Source organism: Dipodomys merriami, unplaced genomic scaffold (genome assembly GCF_024711535.1).
Source record: "Dipodomys merriami isolate MVZ:Mamm:240054 unplaced genomic scaffold, mDipMer1.0.p SCAF_4, whole genome shotgun sequence".
Lineage (NCBI taxonomy): Eukaryota > Metazoa > Chordata > Mammalia > Rodentia > Heteromyidae > Dipodomys > Dipodomys merriami.
This window is the reverse complement of record NW_027205603.1, coordinates 67,403,409-67,426,596: the sequence shown is the minus strand read 5'-3', so window position 1 is coordinate 67,426,596 and position 23,188 is coordinate 67,403,409. Positions and strand designations below refer to the sequence as shown.

General features: G+C 31.3%; 1 protein-coding gene and 1 long non-coding RNA gene across 41 annotated transcripts in view; one reads left to right on the top strand and one right to left on the bottom strand.

The window, feature by feature from the left end:
• The window catches only part of Rims2 (regulating synaptic membrane exocytosis 2), a 427,098-nt gene that overhangs the window by 153,648 nt on the left and 250,262 nt on the right, over nucleotides 1-23,188 (bottom strand). For 13 of the 40 annotated variants that reach the window (XM_069991196.1, XM_069991198.1, XM_069991200.1 and 10 more), the window contains 3 exons: nucleotides 22,221-22,334; nucleotides 3,764-3,943; nucleotides 2,765-2,874 (listed from right to left, as the gene is read on the bottom strand). In XM_069991196.1, the coding sequence (XP_069847297.1) occupies nucleotides 2,765-2,874; nucleotides 3,764-3,943; nucleotides 22,221-22,334 (404 nt within the window). Of the gene's footprint in view, nucleotides 1-1,917; nucleotides 1,951-2,764; nucleotides 2,875-3,763; nucleotides 3,944-12,037; nucleotides 12,104-22,220; nucleotides 22,335-23,188 lie in introns of those variants that run through there. The other 27 variants (XM_069991195.1, XM_069991231.1, XM_069991239.1 and 24 more) reach the window with 5 other exon arrangements.
• LOC138805931 (uncharacterized) lies at nucleotides 1,965-21,562 on the top strand. The gene is made up of 4 exons (XR_011365681.1): nucleotides 1,965-2,003; nucleotides 2,793-2,867; nucleotides 8,756-8,814; nucleotides 21,438-21,562. It is a non-coding gene; the product is annotated as an uncharacterized lncRNA (long non-coding RNA).

The window sequence follows — 23,188 nt, the reverse complement described above, 5'->3', positions numbered from 1 at the left end:
AAAGCAATCATAATAAATAATGTCTTACATTTGTAGAATAAATTATTTTTCTGGTTTTCAGGTAAAAAATTAAAAATAATAGTATCATAGTCAGGATAAAAATTTCAATTTATTTAGTTAACAGATAATGAAAACTTATGAATAGGATTCAATCATGTTTTGGCTGCTAAAGATGATTACAAAGTAAGATTTTAAATTACAAGTTCTAACAATTAATTTTTTAGGAAATTATCTAAGTATAATTTGGTGTAGACCATCAATTGATAATCTATGTTGGGTTACTAAACCTTTAACATCATTTAGAAGTTGAAGACCTTGATAAGAGTTATATAACTCTTTTAAAACTACAGAAAAATATACAATCATGTATCTACTAATGTCTCTATGTTAACATTTGTGTTTAAAAATCATCCATACTATTAACTAAAATAAAACAAATGAAAGAGAAAATTATGACTGGACCTATGAATGAAAAATTATGATTTTAATGGGTTCACAGACAAAAAGAATAACAAAACTGGTAAAAAGATAGTTGATAAGCCTCTGAATCTCATCAACCCTTACTTTAGTTTCATCAGTGTGTCTGGTTTTCTGGCATATTTAATATAAGAAAGATCAGATGGCTATTTATATCTTAAGAGATAGGATACTAAAATTGGTTTTAGAAAATTTTTTATAAATTAAATGCTCTGACTTCATATATAAACAAATTTATTTAGTAATTATGTTTACAAATCCTGATAACATGTGTTCCATATATATTACTGAAAGTAAATGAAAAGTAATTTAAAATTACAGGCTCTCAATTTTTTGCAAATTGTTGAAAATTATAGCAATGTTGCTGAAATCTTGTGATTCAGCATAAGACAATTAACTACAGCATCACTGGGTTGTCCAAAGTAATAGTACACAATAGAAAGAGGAACAAAACAAAAGTTGGTTATTATTTGCTTACAACTAACAAGGAAAGAACTTTTATCAAGAAGTTATATAACTGAATAAAAACACTGCTGCTTAAATGTGATGTTTAGAAATTTGTTACAAATGTGTTACAGGAAATAAATTTTAGTATAAACATGTAAAGAATGATGAGATTTTTAGTAGTATTTTATATACTAGTTGAGTAGCTTTTCAATTTCAAAATAAATATTGGAGGCATTTATTCAACAAATATTTATTTGGGGCCTATAAAGTGCCAGACATTATTCTATGTGCTAGAGATTCATCAGCCAACAAAAGCTAATAATTTTAGAATTAACTGGCAGAGGATTCTCTTTATTATCCTACTGAATGTATGACAATTTATATATCAACACTCTGTTTTTCACATTGAGGCATAATGTGGTGCTTGATAATAAAAGCAAAAACACATTTAATTTTTATGCACTATGTAAGCAATTTTGCTACAACAGAAAAAATGATGTAGGAAATATAAACCACAACCACCAATTCAACAACTTTATTTTTTGAGAAAGCCCAATTTAATAATTAAAATATCATCATAAAACAAAATGAAATATATGATGATAAATACAGCTATACTATTTGTACATTCTCAATGACATAAACACAGACTGCAATCGATATCTCTAGTTAATCTCATGAAAATCTAGAATCCTGCTTTTAAGGCAAATTAAATCTCTTAAAAGTAAATATCTTAAAAAAGTAAAAATAAATATTAACCCATCAAAGAAGTTAAGTTCTGTAATCTTACTTGATGAATCAAAGCAATTTAATATCTTGGTATTAGAATAACTAACATAAAATTTGAATAATTTATCAGAAACTATAAAAAATAATTTTACTATATATAAAACTATATAATGAAGCGACATCAATTGCAGTTGGGTTTATTTTTGCTTACATAGCCCCCCAAAAGGCTGTCAGCACAAAACAAACCCTCCTTTATGTACAGACCTTCATAAGGTTCTATCTCCTTGACTCCATTGTCTAGGGAAAATAATAACAACAACAACAACAAAGAATAGAAAAAAGGAAAAAAGGTAGGGAGGGGGGAACCAAAGCACAAGGGTTAAAAACAACAGAAATTTCCAAAGTCACAGAATGTACAGTTTATCAAAGAAAAGTTAAATGGTGATTTAAATATGAATATACAGCTTTGAAATTATACCCATATACCAAATAAAAGGATCATCTTAAATAATGTTAAAATTATTATATTGTTATTCATGCTATTAGAGGCCTTTTTACAAAAATTTATAGGTATTTGAGAAATATGTTCATGTGCACATCAGCAAATATTGCTTCTTATGCAAAAATTGAAATTATTAAAAATATCAGTACAACATGCATCTTTTTTTGTATATTTATGATTACCTTTTCTTGTACTCCAGTTTTGAGAAGGATCACCAATGTTGTGCATCAGCTAACCAGTCCTTTGCAGTGTGTGAAAATTGATTTAGCTAGTTACTAATAAACTTTATGTAATTATGAACAATTACATAAACTTAGTTGCAAAGAAGTATTTCAACTACTATAATTAAGATAATATTAAGTTTACTTTTTAAGTGCATTTATTCAAATTTGAAAAATGAGTAAGAGCAATTAAAAGCTTATTTTATCTTCAAGTAGCATAAATTTTACATGCAAAATATGTAACAGAATTCACAAATACATTTATTGTCATTGTCCAATGCAGCCAAGGCATAGCAAAAGATAACCAACACAAAAGTAATAAGAAATCTTGATTCACCTTAGCTTCCATGTGTATTTCCTATATGACATAATTAGAAATCAAACTTACTTCTTTCCAATGTTCCCTTTGGTGGAAGCTGTGGAAGCTGTCGGCCCCTTCGTCCTGCCACTGGAGTACTTGATGGGCTTGTCTGCACAGATCCAGTACGAGGGTGAGACCTACAACATATATCATTAATATTTATTTTCAGTATATGGGATTAAATACTTTAAATACAGAGGGCTCATAGGACCGCTGTATAAGTGCAGTTTTAAAAGAGGTTTAGCTGCTGATTAAAACGTTAGGGAAACAGGACAAAATATGGATATTTGAATGGTTATTTGAGTAGCAAAAGATGCTTGTATTTTTTTGTGTAATATGCACACATACACACATACATGCACACAAAACCTTACAATAAAATCCATGGACTTGTTAATGTAAGTTAGTGTTCTACTCATGTGAAAGTAAAAGGAGAATTTTGAAGCTCAAAAAAAAAAAAAAAGTAATGTTACTTTCCTTTTTTTTTTTTTTCTTCCAGATTTCAAACTCTTAACACTAACCTTCCCTTGATCTAAAGAGATTTTTACTCAGGCTTACTTGAACTATTCCATGGTTAGAAAATATGTAATGCAACTACAACTAACGCCCTGAACAATTCAAAATTCATTTAGAGAAAATGTATGATATTAGTGTTGATAGAAAGTAAATACTATCTAGTTTTCCTTATTGACATTAAGATGACTATTATAAAAGTGATGTCTAATGAACACAAAGTAACTTCTCACTCTGAAGGGAAAGAATACTTTGGGGATTTATCTCGGACTTCTAATTAATGAAAATCACAAAACAGATGAAATCAGGACAGTTAATAAACAAATTACAATGATATGACACACTATTATATCCATTGAATATAAGTAGTGTGTTTACACTGAAAAGGTTAGTATTGACTGGTATTAGTGATCAGCCAAAGATGATAGAAGAGACCATTTAGCTGTTGGAAATATAAAATGGTGTGCTGGTGGGGCAAAAAAGGGAAGTTAGTCTGATTGATTTATCTTTCACCTCGATAAGGCAGGTGAAGGAGGGGCAGATCTTCCCGTCATTAATGAAGGCATCGACCTCATGAGGTTTGTATCAGGACGTTCAGTGGATCTGGAGCGGGTGGTGGTCCGCTCAAGGAGAGGCCGTTGTTCTGTTGATCTGGATCTGTGATATGGCTGTCTATCTGCTGCTTCACAATCCCTGTAACGTTAGTCAAAAAGCAGCTCAGTTGATCTTTAGTGCCCTTCTGCTATTTGGTTATGATGCATCATACTGATTTTGAAAATGGAATTGTTTAAAATTATTAAGTATGTAAACAGAAAAATTTCCCCAACATAGTCTTTGTAAATTCTTACTGAATTTAAGAATTTCTAAAGAACTAAATTTAGTCTGCCTTTAATAGCAATTTCCAATGAAGGTAATAGGAATTGCCCAGCTATGCCCAACAAAAATCCAAACTGCCTCCTTTGTAAAATTAATTTCCTAATCAAATAATGTGAAGCATAATTCAATGATTTTTCCTAATGTTTTCAAGAGTGTCAAAAACCTTATAGATATTAAGTCTCAAACTTGCAAGGCCATGTATTATATTAACATACCAACAAGATACAAAAAGGCTTCTTGCATAATTATAATGCACTGGAAAACTTAACCATTCAAACCAAAGAATGAAAATGAGGTTGTGGGAAAGTAGGGCCACTTTGAAATATGTAGCCACATGTAAATATGACTCCAAAAGACATCACTCTGTAGAGAACTGGTAATCAGCTATCTATCTCAATGCACTTTAGCTATACCAACTATTGCAGAATGGATATCAATTGCCTGAAATTATAATTCTGAAGCAATGTGATCTCTCTGACCATAAATATATCTAATACTAAAACTTAATCCATGGAATAGTTAATCCATAGAAGGAATAAATTTAAGTCACCCTTCATTAATGATTTTTAATTTCTGGAGCCTAAGATAATACTTATCTAACATGACTAATACATGTTTTCTGGTAACCAACCCCACAATTTGTAAGACAATTCTAAAGACAGTAAATCTGGCTCTAAAATGCAAACATAGAACACATGTCAAAGTATACTTGAAGTTATTACCTCCTTGCCCAGTTGCTACAACACAAATGGAAATGCTTATATATTATAGACAGTAAAGTAAGCATTAACCTTATCAAGGAATTCCACTTTACCTACAAATTCTGTAAATTTTATTTTCAAAAATGAAAAAATTGTAAACAATTTCATACCTTGGGATAACATTACAAAATCATAGGGCAACATTTGTGATTTCATAAATATTAAGTCTGTGTATCACAATGTGATTAGCTAAGTTTAGTATTTTCATGTAAACTCATATATAATCCTCAATTATAAGTGAGAGAAATGAAAATGTGACCTTATACTGTAAAAATCATAATTTATTTTTCTACAAAACACATTTTAGAGAGAATACTTGTTTGGAAAAAAAAATCCTCAATTTGTTATCTGTTTTTTTAGCATACACAACCTATCTTCATCAGAATAGGCAATTAAACTCAAAGAATGATGTATCCATGAGTCCTTCAATTTCTAAAAATTAATTTCTCTACTTAGCAAATTTCTAAATCTTTAAATTTTTAAATCTTTACATTTTAATTTGTTAATGTAAACTTATTAACAAATGTTTCTCATATAATGTGGAGGCAAAACTTACTGGAATATTTACAACTATCTCAACTGAAAATAATATTTAATTTATCCAAAATTTGATATATTCTGATTCAATGAAGCAATTTTTTATGTGGGAAGGAAATTGCAGAATATCTAGTCTCAAGGCTTACAAAATGAACTATTTTTAATACTTGAGATATATTAGTTATTGTGAGATGCAGGAAATTACTTCAAATGTCTTAACCTGCCCTATATCTTCCAAAACGTACCTCTGTTTAGAAGTACTTCGATTGAAAGGGGAAAATCCCTTAGTAAATAACCCCTTTAGTAAAAAAGTTTTTGAGAGTTATAGTCAGTCTTTGAAATTCTATTTTTCTTTTTCTAATGATCACAATGTGAGATGAAAATATGGCCATCAGTGAGGCACACAAGGGAACCACAGCAGAAGGCAGACTTCTCACAATATGTCAGTTACAGTTAAGACAAGAGAAACCTACTAGAATTTGGGGTTCTGCATTGACTAAGCAGGTGCTCTGGTGCTTGAAATATGCTTCCATCACTTTTGCTTTATTTTTAAATTAATATTGATTTATTAATAAATATTTATAATGACCTCAGTTATCTCAATCTATGCTTAAACATGTCTCCTTTATAGTTAGTATGAGGGAAAAATTCATTTTTACATTTTAATCTTCAAATGGTTATACTAAGGGGCTATAATTTAACATGTCTGTTTATGTGTCCAGTGCATCTTCATCAAAGTCAACCCTCAATTATTCTCCTCATCCTCCCCACCCTTTCCTCTTGAGTCTTAAAGTTTTCCACTTCCATTTTCACATATGTACATTGAGAACTATATCTTTCCCCATTTCCTGTTCTATGTATCTACTCCCTTCCCACTAGTCTCCCATTCAAATAATGTTTCAGTTCCTGATATTCATTTGTTTGTTATTTGTTCAAAGGGTTTACTCCATGAAGTTTCACTCCTGCATATATTATATATTTTACTCAATTTAATTGAGTATGCATACACATACATATGTGTGGTGTTGCATATGCCTATGTATGTTGTTATATGGAGGCTATATTTTGGGCCTGAGATCCACATTTGAGAAAATATGGGCCTTTTGTCTTTGGGGGGCCTAGTTTACCTTGTTCAGAATGAAGTTTTCCAGATCCATTCATTTTCCTGCAAATGACATAAATTCATTCTCCTAATGGCCTATATATGTATATAATACATTAATCATATATTTCATAATATATAATATGTAATGATATATAATATACACATATATATGCAATGGAATTTTATCTTATCTTATACCTGTACACACACATGGACATCTGGAATGTTTCCTAACTTGGCTATTTGTGATGAGTGCTGCAATAAATATAGAAGTGTAGTTGTCTTTGTTATAACTTATCCCATAGTCTTTTGGATAAATGTCCAATCTGGTAACACTAGTGCACAGGGTAATTCTATGTTTGGTTTTTTAAGGATTCCCAATACCAATTTCCACAGTGGTTGGACTAACTTATATTACCACCAACATAGTATTAGAAGCCCTTCTTTTCTGAATCAAGATCAGCATTTGTTGTTCATATTTTTGATAATGCCTTTTCTGACTGGAGTGAGATAGAATATCAACATTTTGTTTGTATTTCTTTTATGGCCAAGGATATTGAACATTTCTTCATGTATTTATTGGTCATATGTTCTTTTTCTGAGAAGTCTCTGTATAGCTCCTTTCATTAGCTGGGTGTTTTAGGCTTCTGGTATATTCTGTTTATTAGAACCTTGTTGCACATATAGCTGGCAAACATTCCCCCTTACTCTTTAGGCTGTCTTTTTGCTTTAGTAACTATATCCTTTGTTATGTAGAAGTTTTAAGCTTGATGCAATCCATTTGTCAAGGCTCTTTCCCATTTGCCATGCCCCTTGAATTCTACTCAGGAAGCTTCTGCCTATCCCAAAGAGTTCTAATGTTTCCTCTACTTTTTTGTGTAGTAATTTTAAGGTTACAGTTCTTACACTGAACTCTTTGATTCACTTTGAATTGATATTAATACAAGGTAAAAGACAAATATAGTTTCAGTTTTCTGCATGTGGATGATCAAATTTCCCAATGCTATTTATGAAAAAAAGCTGTCTTCTTTCCAAGAAATACATTGGCTCCTTTGGAAAAAAAACAGATGAATATAAGTATATGTTTATTTTTGTGTCTTGTATTCCATTCTTCAGGTCTGTTTTTGCTCATACATTTTTTTAACTCATTGACAGCCCAACTTACTTCCATCTAACCTAAATAATTTCTAATCCTCTTCTAAGATACAACTAAATTAATGGCTTCTAAATGAAATCTTTGCATAAAAATCCACCCTACCTGCCAACAATCAATGTCAGCTATTCCTCAATATGTTGTATAGCTACAAGTAGAACTAAGCAGCATGCCAGAAAAGTAATTAGGAAACAGGGATATGTTTTTAAATAAGAAGATATATTTATGTTATTATCAAGGGTACTAATTAATGAAGGGTAACTTGATAATTCATTCTAAACAAGTCTGCTTAAATATTGAGTTTACTTTAAAATGTAACATGAAGCAAAGATATTTCTGTACTTGTCAGGATAGCTTGTCAAGAAAAATACTTTGATTCCTAATACTAAGTAACATCTGTTTCCTGAAGTAATAACAAATGATTTTAGTAAACATTTAAGCCTGTACACTTCTGAAATACTGGTAATTTTTCATGTTATAGTCTTGAGGTGGAGATACACTAAAAGCCTAGACTTTTCCAATAAACTGGACTGAGACTGAAAATGAACATGTTCTATTAACTGCATTTACCACATTTGGAAAGAAGAATACTAGGATAAGAGTAATACTACCTTGCAATCCAGACTGAAAAACTGGACAATTATATATTGGTACCACTTTCTTATTTCATATTCTTCATTATAAAGGTCACATTCCCTTTCAAGGGTTCAACTACTTTGGCTAAATTACAGAGAATTTTCACATCTTAGTTCAAGTCATTTTTTTCCATGAGAAACAAGACTAGTCCAGACTTGAAATTCATAAAAAAGAAACACAATATGGTAAAAGAATTGAAAAAGGTCTTAATAAATTTCACTTATGTATATACAAATAAGCAAAAAGACCAATCAAGAGATACTTTGGGAGTCTGAGTTCAATAAAATTTGAATTTAGTTATCAAAGATAACACAATTTCAAGTGATGATAATGTTCAAAGAATGGCTTATGGGAATGACTGACTGAAGTCATTATATTTGAGCTCATTATATTTGAGATAGTTAAAGAATTAAGTGGTTGCTGTATAAATCTTTCAGGAGAATGCTGACATTACTCAGGCTGACATCAGCAATTATGAAACAGAAGAAAACTAAAGGTAAGTGCTAAAATCATCAGTGAATTAAATACCATAACCAAGAGGTCAACAGATGATGGAAACAAAAAGTCAACAGATGGTGCAAACATGAAAGGATTAGGGGATAATTGTGCTGAGTTATATTAAATACGAAGTCATAAAGGTTAAAGATAGTACTGCAGAACATTATGGAAATAAATACATGACAACAGATAGTTGACTAAACAAGGTTTTATATCTTTTACATATGCATATGAAAAAAGTCAGTCTAGGAATCTCATAGTAGATTAAGATGGAAGTCAGAGGGGTGACTAATTTAGAAGGGTAGAATGAACAACAATAATGAAAGTAGCTTCAAAAACAACAACAAAACAACAAAGGAAACCTGGAAATTCAAAATCACTTTTGTGGAAGAGGCACAGGGCTGCAATAGTGGAGGAGAGTATAGGGAGATGTATGGCAGATGCTCTGGTTCTCAGTTTGAGGAATAGATTCAAGAATGTCATTTATATACATTCTTTGTTGTGAAACAAAACAGTCATTATACCAAAACCCTAATAATGATAAGATGAAGGGTATTATTTCAAAAGTTAGCTGAGTAATGCCTTTTGTATAAAGTTTACCCAAATGATCTACAATTTGTTTTCTAAAACAATTTTTTCCTGTGTTATATTTTTATGTTAATACTGACTTCTTGTTTCCTTATCACAAACCAAACTGTGGCATAGAAAGACAATTCATACATGCCCCATTCAAAAAGAGAAGAGTTAGGCTGAGGTTGATAATTCAGATAAGCATATGAAATTGATAACCAATATAGAATAGATCAAAATTTCAGTTTATCTTCATTAGTGAATTGAAAACTAAATAACATAAAGCAAATAGTCATTAAGAACTACACTAAAAAACACGAAGTATAAATTAGATAACACTGCATATGACTGTCACTTAAAATGAAATGAAGAGGGAGGGACATACAAAGCAACAAAGAAATAATCTTATAAATATGTAAGAAACAATCGCCTGAAAGAAAAACATCTGAATACATATCTTAGGGTTCATTTCCCTAACATCAACTTATCCGACCTTTTCTGCTTGACTCAGACATATACTAGTTATTGCAAATAAGGGAAATCATGGGACCTATGTTTCTTTGGGCCTGGCTTACTTCACTTAATATAATTTTTTCCAAGTCTTTCCATTTCCTAACAAATGGGGGCAATGTCATTCTTTCTGATGGAGGCATAGAATTCCATTGTGTATATATACCACATTTTCTTGATCCATTCATCTACTGAGGGGCATCTGGGTTGGTTGCATATCTTAGCTATGGTAAATAATGCTGTAATAAACATAGTCGTGCTGGTAGCTTTAGTATACCCCTGGCTTTCACTGTATTTGATGTTGGTATAATTTGTGGAGGGGAAGGGAAAAAACAAATAGTTTAAATAGAGATACAAGTGAACCCATTGCAACAATGCGATGTACAATTCGTTATGTCAAAAACGAACTTTACAACTTTGGGGGGGGGGAATTGGGTGGAGGGGGCTGGGGGAGGTTGGGAAGGAATGGGAAGGGGAAACAAAGGAGGAGGCTACAATGCTTGATAAGAAATGTACTCATTATCTTGCCCATGTAATTGTAACCCCTCTGTACAATATTCTTACAATAAAAAAAAAATGAAATGAAGAGGTACCAAATTAAACAGAATAAGCCTAAAGTGAATGTGGTCTCATTCATGCACTAACCCATCTTAAGTAAAACATGACCTAGTATTAGGATACATCCATATTACTATGTTTTTGTATTTATAGAAGGTGAATGCATATCATTGCAACTGAAACAATGTACTATACAGCTATAGCATAAAGACAAAGCAAAATAAAAGAAATAAAATGAAGGAGATCAATTCAAAAGAAAACTACAGCAATAAACTTTACTTGTTTCTATAACATTTTATTGAAAGATCAGAAAAAATTAATTTATTTTCTGTTAATGTTATTTCATATTTTCTTCCACCTTCAGCCATATTAATACAAATCTTGGAAATTTCCCATTAATTTATATTAGGTTTCTAAATTCTTTATTACTAACTCTTAACTAATTTACTAGACATAGAGGAGGTCACATATAACTAAAACTGTCTTGGAAACAACAATCAGGGTGACTAAGCACAGAACTTCTAATCTCTGCTCAAGTAACCCATCATTTCATTATCACTGTCATCCTCTTGTCTCCCTCACATTCTTTAAATGCTGCTCATGTACTCTCTCAAATCTCTAAAGGTACAAAGAACCTTGAGAACTTTATAGACATGGGTGACCATTTTTCTTCCCTCTTTGTCATTTTCTCTCCTTTCTTTGTTAAGTGGCAAGTAACTGATAATTCTCTCCAAATAAATCATGTTTCTTTAAAGTATTAGAGTGTACTAATTACTACTGAAAAACCCCACTTCAGATAAAATAATAGCAGTAGGGTAGAAATGAACAAGAGTTTCTCACAAACCCAATAATTTCCACAGATCCAAGACTTTCTATTATTAAACAGATCACATTCACCTTTGACATGGTAACCACAAATAAATCATTTCAACATAAACACTTCAAAGATAAGACTCCTCTGCTTTCAAGCAGAGAAGGAGGGATGCAGTTTGGTAAGACATATTTACTAAGTATTTAATTACATGCTCTCCTGAGGAAGGTGGGAAGTGAACTACGATTAATTTGTAAAGCATGCTATTATTTCATCCTTGATACTGTAATTCCTAGTGAAATAAGTTTAGGGTAATGAAAAAGATGACCTTAGTTGATCAAAGAAAAGCTGTATTTTTGATATTCTATCACAATTAGTTTATATATATTTTGCTTTTTTTGTTTTTGTTTTTGTTTTTTTTTGGTCCGGTTATGGGGCCTGAACTCTGGGCCTGGGCACTGTCCCTCAACTCTTCAGCTCAAGGCTAGTGCTCTACCACTTCAGCCACAGTGCCACTTCCGGCTTTTTTCTTTTTGCTTATGTGGTGCTGAGGAATCAAACCCAGGGCCTCAAGCATGCAAGGCAAGCGCTCTTCCACTGAGCCACCTTCCCAGCCCCATATATTTTGCTTTATAAGAATAATATTTCTACATTTCATTATTGAACTATATATACATATGTATATATAAACAGAAGCAAAAGTGAATTATATAACAGTAATTGACAGAAACATGCAATTCTACAAACACACTCAATTGTAAGAAAGATATACCTGCCATCTCTGTGATGATGCACAATGTTCTGACTGTATCTGGAGCGAGGTAGAGTAAGAAAATGACTGCAAGCATGGCAGAAACAAGAATATAAATGAGACTTAGAGAGGAAGTGAAAAAGTATAGTTTAGTTTTAAAAGTGAGAGCCAAAAAGATAAGCAGATAGTAAGCAAAGCAAATGAAAGTTGGTATTAGAAAGCTTGTCCCTCTCCCCAAGTCCACTGCAGTATATCTTCGCTAAAAGTTAACCATCTAAATATTCTAAAATAAAATGCAACAAAATTTAATATTTAGATACTCCAAAATCACATTTTAAAATTAAAATATTATCAACTATTGATTCAAATAATTTCAGGACCACTTAGAAAGTGTTATATTATAGAGATACTGTCCTATTTCTTAGGAAGAAAAGTGAAAAGAGAAAAAACAATCAGAAAGTTCAAAAGGTAACATCTAATACTTAGCAAAATAAAAGTTATTTCCTCCTGAATAAAAATAACAGTACAATTAATAAATAAGTTATTTCATTTGGTTATGTTGTTTATTAAATTTATTATATGCTATCCTATTTTCCATTTGCCATGCCTCTTTTGTATTTATTTTATGCTTTTGGCTCTGTTACATTCATGAATCATGATTATCATAAGCAATCTAAAAAACACTGACCTTTTACCTATCTAAAGTTTATTATCTTCATTTTGTGACACTAATTCAAATTGCCTGCTTTCTTAAAACTTTTAAAGCCAAAACAATCATGGCCAATGATCACTGTTCCATAAAACAATGCAAGAAAACCTTGAACCACAATTCTCTCTCTAAATATAGAGTAAATATATCTTATCATTCTCTTCTACACTAGTCTGCACTAGAAGAAATACCTCTATTTGCTCATCACATGATCTAGCTTCAACCATTTTTTATTATTATTCCTTCATGTTTCCCTTCTTCATTAGAGATTAATCCTAAAATTGAGACCTTTAACAGTCATGAACCCATCTCAAAGCATCACATTAATCACACTTCAGGATAAAATATCTTGAAAGACAGTTACAATTTTGTCATGTCTTCCTAACTCCTTAAGTGTTAATGTTAATGCAGTAGACTTCTGACTCTACCACTCTTTTAAATCTAACTTTAAAGATAACTAATTGCTTCCTATGAAATCTGAAAACATCCTTTTGTCCCTCTTAATCATATCTATGGTATTAGGCTTTGATTTTCAAACCTCTATTTCCTAACACTTTCCTCTCTTGCTTTCTGAAACAGTGTTCTCTCCAGATATTAAACCCAGCTTAACACTTTTCTATATATTAAGTTTTGTCTACATTAACTCATTTACTTTTTCTAACAACTCTTTGAGGCAGGGTTCTAGTATTTCCACATTTAATTTGAGACTCTTAAGTGATTGTTCATACAGTAAGCCGTATCAGGTCTTGGTTTCAACTAAGAACTTCAAAATTTGAAATACAAGCTCTTAACATTTATATATAATACTTGACAGCTTTTTTTTTTACCAATATAACAGACCAAATTCCATTTCTCTGTACTTTTTTCTCTGTATTAAAAAATAATTTTATCTTTAAGTAGTTGTACAAAGGAGTTGCCATTCAACAAAGCAGTTTATGAAAACAATGCATCCTGATCAATGTCGCCTCTTTCAACAGTCTCTCCCATGCAAACCAACTTCCCTCACTTTTCTTAATTTTGTAGGATATACACTTAATTTTGTTTTTACTACAGTCTTCCCACTTCTTTTCACTCATCTACCTCCTTGCCCTTGACTCCACTCTTCTCAAGTACCTGTTTTCTGGTGTTTATTTTGTTGACCTATGACTTTGCCTTTCTTAGGAATTACACTGTTTTTGAGTTCTCCCTCTCCTCATATTTTCAGTTAACACATTTTTATCTACATTTGCATACCACCCAAAGTACTTATTTATATGTTATAAACATTCTTTATAGGCAGTAATGGTTTTCCAAAACTCATCCCTTGACCTATAATTCTTATAATCCCTTGACCTATTATTTTGAAAAAATAATAGGTAAACTATTGTCTTTCTTTAGTCTTATTTGGGGTAGGGGTGTTACACAGCATATTAAATTGGCTTCTTAGGATTTCCACATGTTTCACTATCATGTAGACACTCTAGAAAAACATTTATTTGTTATAAGACATTTTTGTCTCTCTGTACATATGGTGCTATGAAATAAAGGGGATGGAACGGTACTTTTCAAAGTCCTTCTCCATCTCTTTCTCCCTCCTCCTCTTTTCCTCTTCCACCTTTTCCTCTGTTTCCTTCTCATTCTATTTCTTTTAAGGAGAAAACAAAATTATAAGTATAATCAATATATAGATATCTAGTAAAATCAGAATGATTGGCTACAGTAGGAGTGAGAAGTCTAGATCTCTACACATCTGGCTTCATAACTACCTACCATAGTTGCCACTCAGTTACCTATTCTGAACATAGGCCCACAAAATCTCTAAAGTCATTTTTAATTTGAATATTACTCATTTATCCCCTTTGGAAGCTAGTATGGCTATTTAAAGCTTCAGAATTTAACTCCTTCACTTCCTTACTTTCAACATTAAATTGATTTATAAATTGCTGGCTCTGATATCTAGAAAGCACTCAGATTTCTTCCTTCTTTTCCTTTTCTCTTGCAACTACACAAAGCAAGCTTAACATGTTAACCTGAATAATCTTCCCTTGGGTTTCCCTTCCCTCTCCTTCCAGCTACAAAAAAACATACATCTGTAAATTATGCTTTCTGATTACATAGGTACTTCAGTTGGAATCTTTCAATGGTTTGCAATATCAAGAAAGAAGCACAAATTTCTTAAAAGTTTTAACTTAACTTTCAGTCTTCATCTTCCACACTTCTCATCCTCGTGGCAATACCTTTGATATGACAGACTAACTAATACTTTCTAAATATATCATGTGGTTTCCAACATTTGTTTGGATTCATCCATCTCTAAAAATTCCTATCATCCCCCTTCTTCCATTTCTTTGCCTTTGAAAACTTTACTCAGTGTTTAAAATTGGTCTTCTCTTTGAGGTTCTTTTCTTTTCTTTCAATTTTCTTTCTTTTTTTGTCAGTCGTGTTAGCAAGCACTCTACCACTTCAGCCACAGAACCACTCCAGCTTTTTCTGCTTCTGGTGCTGAGAAATTGAACCCAGAGCCTCATGCATGTAAGGCAAGTGCTCTACCACTGAGCCACCTTCCCAGCCCCTCTTTGAAGTTCTTTTTAATTACAAACAAGTAATTTTCTTCCTAAGCAGTCCCAAGCATATTATTGTAGTAAATGCAACATTATAATAGATAATATGTTTCAGCCTCCAGGTCTTTGATATTGTATAGTTAGTCAACCAATGATAATGTATCTGTCTAGACCATGCTGTGTTTTTAAAACCACTCAATGTTATATTTTTGTTGAATTATAAGTAAAACCAAAATTATACCACTTCCATCTTAAATCTTTCCAAAGAAAGTAATGATTCACGTAATCATAAAAAATGTTTCTAGAAATGTAGACAAAACATTACAGGCCTATGTAGTATTAAATAAATAAAAGTAAGAAAGCACCCCTCCCCCATAACTCAACTTTATGAACAGTAGAAATAATTCTCAACAACTGTGATTTTGAGATTTATTGCTTCAAAGTATTAAGTATTTCTTGAGGAAATACTTAAGAACAACAGAAAAATATAAATATCAAGGCTTCTGAAAGTGTATAATTTCATAGGTACAATATCATCATCCAGTTTCTAGTATTTTCCTTGAAGACTGTTAATAATTAATGCTGCCAAAGATATATTCTTAAATAATTGATTTGTTGTCACTAGTCATGTTAATGCTTAATCTTTTGGCCATATCTTTTCCTTGACTTTCTATTGAAAACTATGAAAATACATGTATGAACATTACAGAAAATTTGACAGTATGTTCTAATTGAACCCTCTAAAATCCAAGATGTATTTAAAGCTCTTGTTTTTATTTAATGTAAGAGCATATTTTGTACATTTTTATTGAATTGCTGGTCAATTAATATGAATTAGGACTTGAATATGATTATAAGTTATTAAAACTTGCAAAAGACATTTTTGCTAAAATGTCTGTGAAATTTTTTTAAAATGTGAACAGTACAGGAATTCATTGTAAAAAAAATAGAAAACTAGTTAGCTCACTAAATTTTTATTAAGAAAAAGAAAGCCTGGTGCTGATGGTTCATGCCTGATATATTCTAGCCATTCAGGAGACTGAGACCTGAGGGTCACAGTTCACAGCCAACCTGGACAGGAAAGGCTATGAGATTCTTATTTCCAATTAACCACCAACAGGCCGGAAGTGAAACTTTAGATCCAGTGGTAGGAGTGTGGCCTTGAACAAAAAACTCAGGGACAGTGCCTAGACCCTGAGTTCAGTATCAGCGCACATACAAAAATAATAATAATCATCATCATCATCATCATCAAGTAAGTTACAAATTCTAAAAATCATAATAAAATATTTTTATTTAAAGAACTGGAACTACTTACTAATCCAGTTTCTACATACACTTTGATTTTAAGCAATATGATCTTTAAGAGAACACAAAATACTCATGTTCATCATTATAATGATTAAATTTGCTTAAATGTTTCCTTTTAGGAATCACCAGACACAAAAACCACGGAAAAATGTGGATAAATATTATATCTTTTAGAAACCCATAATTATTCAAAGCTGTTTCCAATTACATCAAATTAATGACAACTTATACTCTGTCTTTAATGTTGTTCATGCTTTGCTTCACAGTTGCAACAATATTTTTAGTATGATTCATCGAAATTATGTGCATAAGTGTTACATATAAGATCATTACTTTATAAACTGAAACCTATTGTTTCCATGTTACCAATAATTTTACACTTTCTGAGACATAGTTCCCTCATAGCTCTTAATTGAAAGGACCAAATAGAGTATTGATTAAACATTTATGAGTATGTGTTACACTATACAATAGCTGATTGCCTAATGCAGAACACAAAAATGGTATGTGGCCAGGCACCAGTGGCTCATACCTGTAATCCTAGCTACTCAGGAGGCTGAGATCTAAGGATCATGGTTCAAAGCCAGCCAGGGAAGGAAAGTCTGTGAGACTCTTATCTCCAAAAAATCACTCAGAAAACCGGAAGTGGTGCTGTGGCTCAAGTGGTAGAGCGCTAGCCTTGAGCTGAAGAGCTGAGGGACAGCGCCCCACGACCAACCAAAAAATAAAAATAAAAATAAAAATAAAAATGGTATATGTGTGTGAGACATTCCAGAGTTCCATATTTTAAGACATATTCCTCTTAGAATACTCTTAAAATGCTGGTGTTAAATGTATACTTCAAGGAAATAAAAGTATCCAATAATAAAAGCACCAAACATTAAAAAGCATACTCCAGGACATATAATAAAAATATTATCTGGTATTATGCATACTTGCTAGTAAATCAACTTATAAAGACAATACTAAAGTCAGATCTTATCCCAGGAAAATTATGTTCCTAGTTGTAGTAGTTAACATGATTCATAAGAGAGAGAATGCTGCAAGAGATGGAATAGAGAAGATATAAGATGCTCTTCACAAGTCATTATATTAACTAATATTCATTCAGGTACATTTCTGAATTGTTTGTCAAAAAATCTATTTTCTTTTCAAAACAGGATAAGATTTTTACTAATGATACTGTAAGATAAAGAGAATAAAAAATCCAATAAAATGTTGATATACAATTACTTTATATTACCTATTATAAGAATATAGATATCACACCATTTAAGTTTAAATGAGTACTATTGTTTAATGTCAAATAGAATGTTTTTTCAGCAATACAGCCAATTTTCACATAAGACTTTGCAACATGTGCTCACATTGTGGGCCTGTATGATGGGTGTGTGTTCTGCCTCTCTCTCTTCTCTTGTTATTGCTTGAATAAGCATGTCCATTCCTCAGAATTGCAAGTGAGATCTTAAATTCTCTCTAAGTTTTTAAAAATACCTGCATTGACCATTTCCTCTTGTTTTTTTGTGATTTATTATTGTTACTATTATTATTGTTGTTATTATTATTCACGTGCCAGTCCTGGAGCTTGAATTCAGGGTCTGAATACTGTCCTTGAGCTTTTTTGCTGAAGGCTAAAGCTGTACCACTTGAGCCACAGTTACACTTCCAGCTTTTTGGTAGTTAAATTCTCATGGACTTTCCTGTCCAGGTTGGCTTTAAACTTCAATCTTTTTAAATCTTGAATAGCTAGGATTACAAGCCAGCTTATTTATGCTTAATTAAAAAATTAAATATAAATTGTTTATAAGTCAAAACATCTTTTTAAAACATTAAGGTTAAGATACATTGTTTGAGTATATACAATGCAAGTTTTGGTGAAATAATTATGGGTAGATGCTACACTTTTTGGTACTTGGCTACCTGATGAGTATTATAAAAATGGAACTGGAGGTATTATGTTGGTTAAACAGCCCTATAAAGTTGGTATTATTATAATGTTATAGATAAGGAAATTAAATGTCAGAGATTAATATCCCCAAATACATAGTTAGCAAGATCCAAATTCTATGAAAAAATGGTATATTCAATAAGCTAATATTCTAATCCTACAAATCCATTCTGTTTGACAGAAAAGGCCAATGTTTCTCTCAAATGCCTAAATTAGTTTCTCAAGAAAAAGTCTCTCACAGCTTTTAAAATCAACAGCATAGTAGATTATCTGTTGTATTAGTGAGATTTCTGCCACAGCCACAGAATACCTGGCATAAAAAAGGGAAGAAGGATTTATTTTGGTTCATAGCTTCATTCCATGGCAGAGCAGAATAGTATACTTCATGATAGCCAGGAAAGAGAAAGAAGGTCTGTAACTAACTGATTTCTTCCTCCCATTCTATTCTATCAGCCCACAGCTTACTGAGTGATGTCATACACATTTCAAGTAGGTCTTCCTCACTTAGTTCTTTTGGGGGGCAACATCATCAGAAACACATCCAGAAGTATGTTTTACAAATCTCCAAGGTATCTTTCTGTCCAAATAAGCTGGTAATGAAGATTAACCATCACAAATCTATGAAATGTTATTCATAAAAATTCATCCAGGAATTCTCTATTATACTCACTTTCAAAACAAAACATTAAAACTATAATACTTTCACACACATTTTTATGACTAAAATTCCTTGAGAATATTAGGGTATTTGAAATTAAGGCACCATTATTTAATAATGTAACAGTGTATATACAAGAATATATAATAATATAATTTTTACCTCAGATTTCTGTTTATCATAATGATTATACAGCTAAACCACCATAATAGTAAAAATCCTTTATATTTCAACTTGAAATGAAATTCTATTTTATTTACTTCAAAAAGGACTTAAGGCACCTTCCAATTAATAATAACTACAATCTAGTCATCTCTATATCATGCCAAAAGACTACTAAAATCAAATTTCTCCAAAACATCTAGAGATAATTATGTTAACATTTTTGTTAAAAGTTTCATAAATTATAAAATAAAACAAGAAAAATGGAATAATATGTCAATTACATACGTAAATTTTTTATATTACTACATAATACAAAGGATTCATTATCGAGGCTCAAATTGCAAATGTGACTAGACATAATATATTATGCAAGATTTAGACCATACTTACTTGCTTTCAGTAAAAAGAGTCAAGTTTTAATGAAAGGTCACTTTACACAAAATTGAAAACAAAATGTAAAGTGATTTCAGACTTTCCTCGTTTTATCCTTTCATTAAGAAATCCTTAATAAATATAAAATGTATGACTTGCTTTAAAATAAATTTATTAAAATTCTATTAGGTAACCAAAATAACAACCCAAATAACTATTAATCGAGGTAATTTAAAGCCTTTCTTTTTTTTTTTTTTTTTTTTGTGCCAGTCCTGTGTGCTGTGCTTGAACTCCTTTTGCCCAAAGATAGCACTCTACCACTTGAGCCACAGTTTCACCTCCAGCCTTTTCTGAGTAGTTTATTGGAGATAAGAATCTCACAGACTCCTTCCCTGGCTTGCTTTGAACTATGATCTTCAAATCTCAGCATTCTGAGTAGCTAAAATTACGGGGTGTGAGCTACTGGCGACCGACAATACTTCCAATTTTCAATCATGTCAAATAGTAATTGTTCTTTCACTATTATTGTATTTGATAAAAATCATATTCTATAGGTAGCACCTATAATCACCATTAAAGGCAGGCACAGATCACTACAAGAAGGCAAAACTTCATTTCACACTAATATAATAAATGTTCCTTCCTAATCTAATACTATAAATATAGGAATGATTCCATTTCTTCTTAAATTCTACATATAAAAATCCCTTATTTTGACACTGTTGAGGACCAAGACATCCTCTACCTTCATTTGGAGAAGTGTACTAAACCACAATGAAATTATAAGCATTATTTGAATATAAATCTAGATTCAAACAAAAGAATTACTCTCAGACATATTCAATCATTTCTTATTCTACTTTATTTTAAAATCCCTATCTGTTTTTCTAAAACTGGTTTAGGATACACACTATTTTATTACAATTTCTACATAGAATGTTCAGCTTTCTTTCTTCATCTTAAATTCATTGGTGAGTTTGGGAAAAATAATCATAGTAATTTTTCAAAGCATGAATTATAATCATTTTTAAAATTGGTAGTAATTAATAGAATGCTATATTAGTATATTAGTTCCAAGTTTGTCATATTAATGGAGCAAACTCAGAGAATTTTTCCAAATACAGCAACAAACATGATTCTTTAAGATGCTTAAACAGTTTATTGAAAGCCATGAGGAAAAACATCTCCATGAATCATAATAGAGTACTTCCTAGACAAACAAGACTCTGAAAAGTCACACTGATTTCTCTGATGTACATATAAAGTCTTCAAAAATCTATTATCTCATGGAAGGCTATCACGTATGATACACTGCTATAACATAAAATAATAAAACTCTTGTTTTCATTATAAAAATTATAATTTCGTTTGCAAATTCACTAAGTTAGCTAATTTAAAAAAGGACCAAAATTGCTAAATGAAATTTTTGTTTTTTAGAAATAGGATCGTGCTATGGTATAAAAGTAGCACTTGCTAATATAGTTCAGCTGATTCTCTTATTCAGCTTCCAGAGGACTTGGATTAAAGATATGTGCCATATTTCCCTTATTTGCAATATCTAGTATAGGTATGAGTCAAGCAGAAAAGGTCAGATAATGTGATGTTAGGAAAATGAACCCTTAAATATGTATTTTAATGTTTTTGTTTCTTTCATGCATATGTTTCTAACGCATTTATAAGATTATTTCTTTGTTGCTTTGTATGTCCCTCCCCCACAGTGTAATCCCCGCTTTCACTATATTTGATGTCAATATAACATGTGGAGGAGATGGGGGCAAACAAGTCGTTTAAGGATTCAGGTGGACCTGTTGCAACAATGAGAAGTACAAAATGTCATGTCAAAACCAGCTTTACAATGTCGGTGGGGGGGGGGGGAGGGGGGTATAATTGGGTGGGGGGAGGGGGGAGGCTGGGAAGGGAGGTGAAGGGGAAACAAAGGAGGAGGCTGCAATGCTTGGTAAGAAATGTATGCATTATCCTGCCCATGTAATTGTAGCCCCTCTGTACAGTATGTTCTCAAATAAAATAAAATAATATTAAAAAAAAAGATATGTGCCATAATGCTTGGCTTGGCTTTGTTCTATTCTTACTAAAATAATTTCCTTGTGTGCGTGATGATGGTGGCGCATGCCTATAATCCTAGCTACTCAGAAAGCTGAGATCTGAAAATCACGATTTGAAGCCAGTCAGGGAAGGGAAGCAATTAAGTACCAAAACACCTAACTATGGTTCAAGTGGTAAAGTGGTAGTCTTGAGCACAAAGGCTCACAGACAGTGCCTCGGGCCTAAACTCAATGACTAGGATGGGAACAACAAAAAAAACTTGCTTTTGTTTTATTGTATTTGGCATGGTGGAAGTTTTAAGAAAGAATATGGACATGATAACAAAGAAACGTGGTTTTAGAAAATAAAATAAAGGCTAAATGAAAGCATTTTAAGGTAGCTACTTCCTGAAAACAAGTGATCATAAATAAAGCCTAATGGTACTTAATGATACTTACCTTTCTCTATCTGGAGAATAATGGTCATCCATGACACGATGTCTATCCATTCGGCTAATTGTATTATAATGTCCCATGGTAGTACGTGTCCCTCGAAGACCCTTTTCTACATTCCTATTTCAAAAAAAAATCTATTATATATGCTAATAAACTGTTAGAATAAAGTACATTAATAAAAATATGAACATAGAGTCATAGTTGTATCTAGTCCATTTTTAACTACTTATACCTATATCTAAAAGTATAAATAGCAGTTGCTAGTTAATTTAGAATCTTGCATATATAGATAAGCTAGCATATGTAAACATATACACTTATGTATATACCTTAATATATTATAGATTATATAATATATATGATATGTGTTCTACTCTATATGTTAATACAACAGATATTTTATATATAATATAATGAATATAATCATTACATAATTAAGTTAATTATATAGAATTAATGTAATTATATACTATAACATATGTAACACTGTATTATATATTTTTATATATTATTTATGTTTTAAGTATATTATTAAAATATTAAATGTATTTACATATTAACTATATTATGCAATATATTTATTTATGTTTGTATATTATTATATAAATGTTTATATTATATAAATTATTTCAGATATTATATTTGCTACACATTTATATATATTCCTTGAATGATTTTTCCTAACTAATGTTCTCTTTTTGGCCAACATTTTCCTATGCCACCTTTTAGCCTAAATCACCACTATTTTACTTCAGTTTCCATAACTATATATAGTCTATATATAGTTAGATCATATAGTAATTGTCATAAAGTGTCTGATTTATTTCATTCCACCTACAGTATATTATTAAGGTTATACATGTTTTACATGTACCATTTTTCTTCCTTTTTAGATTAAAAATGTACCAACTTTCCATTTATCTACTGATAGATTCTTTGGTTGATTTCATATTTTAGTTACTGTTATTGGG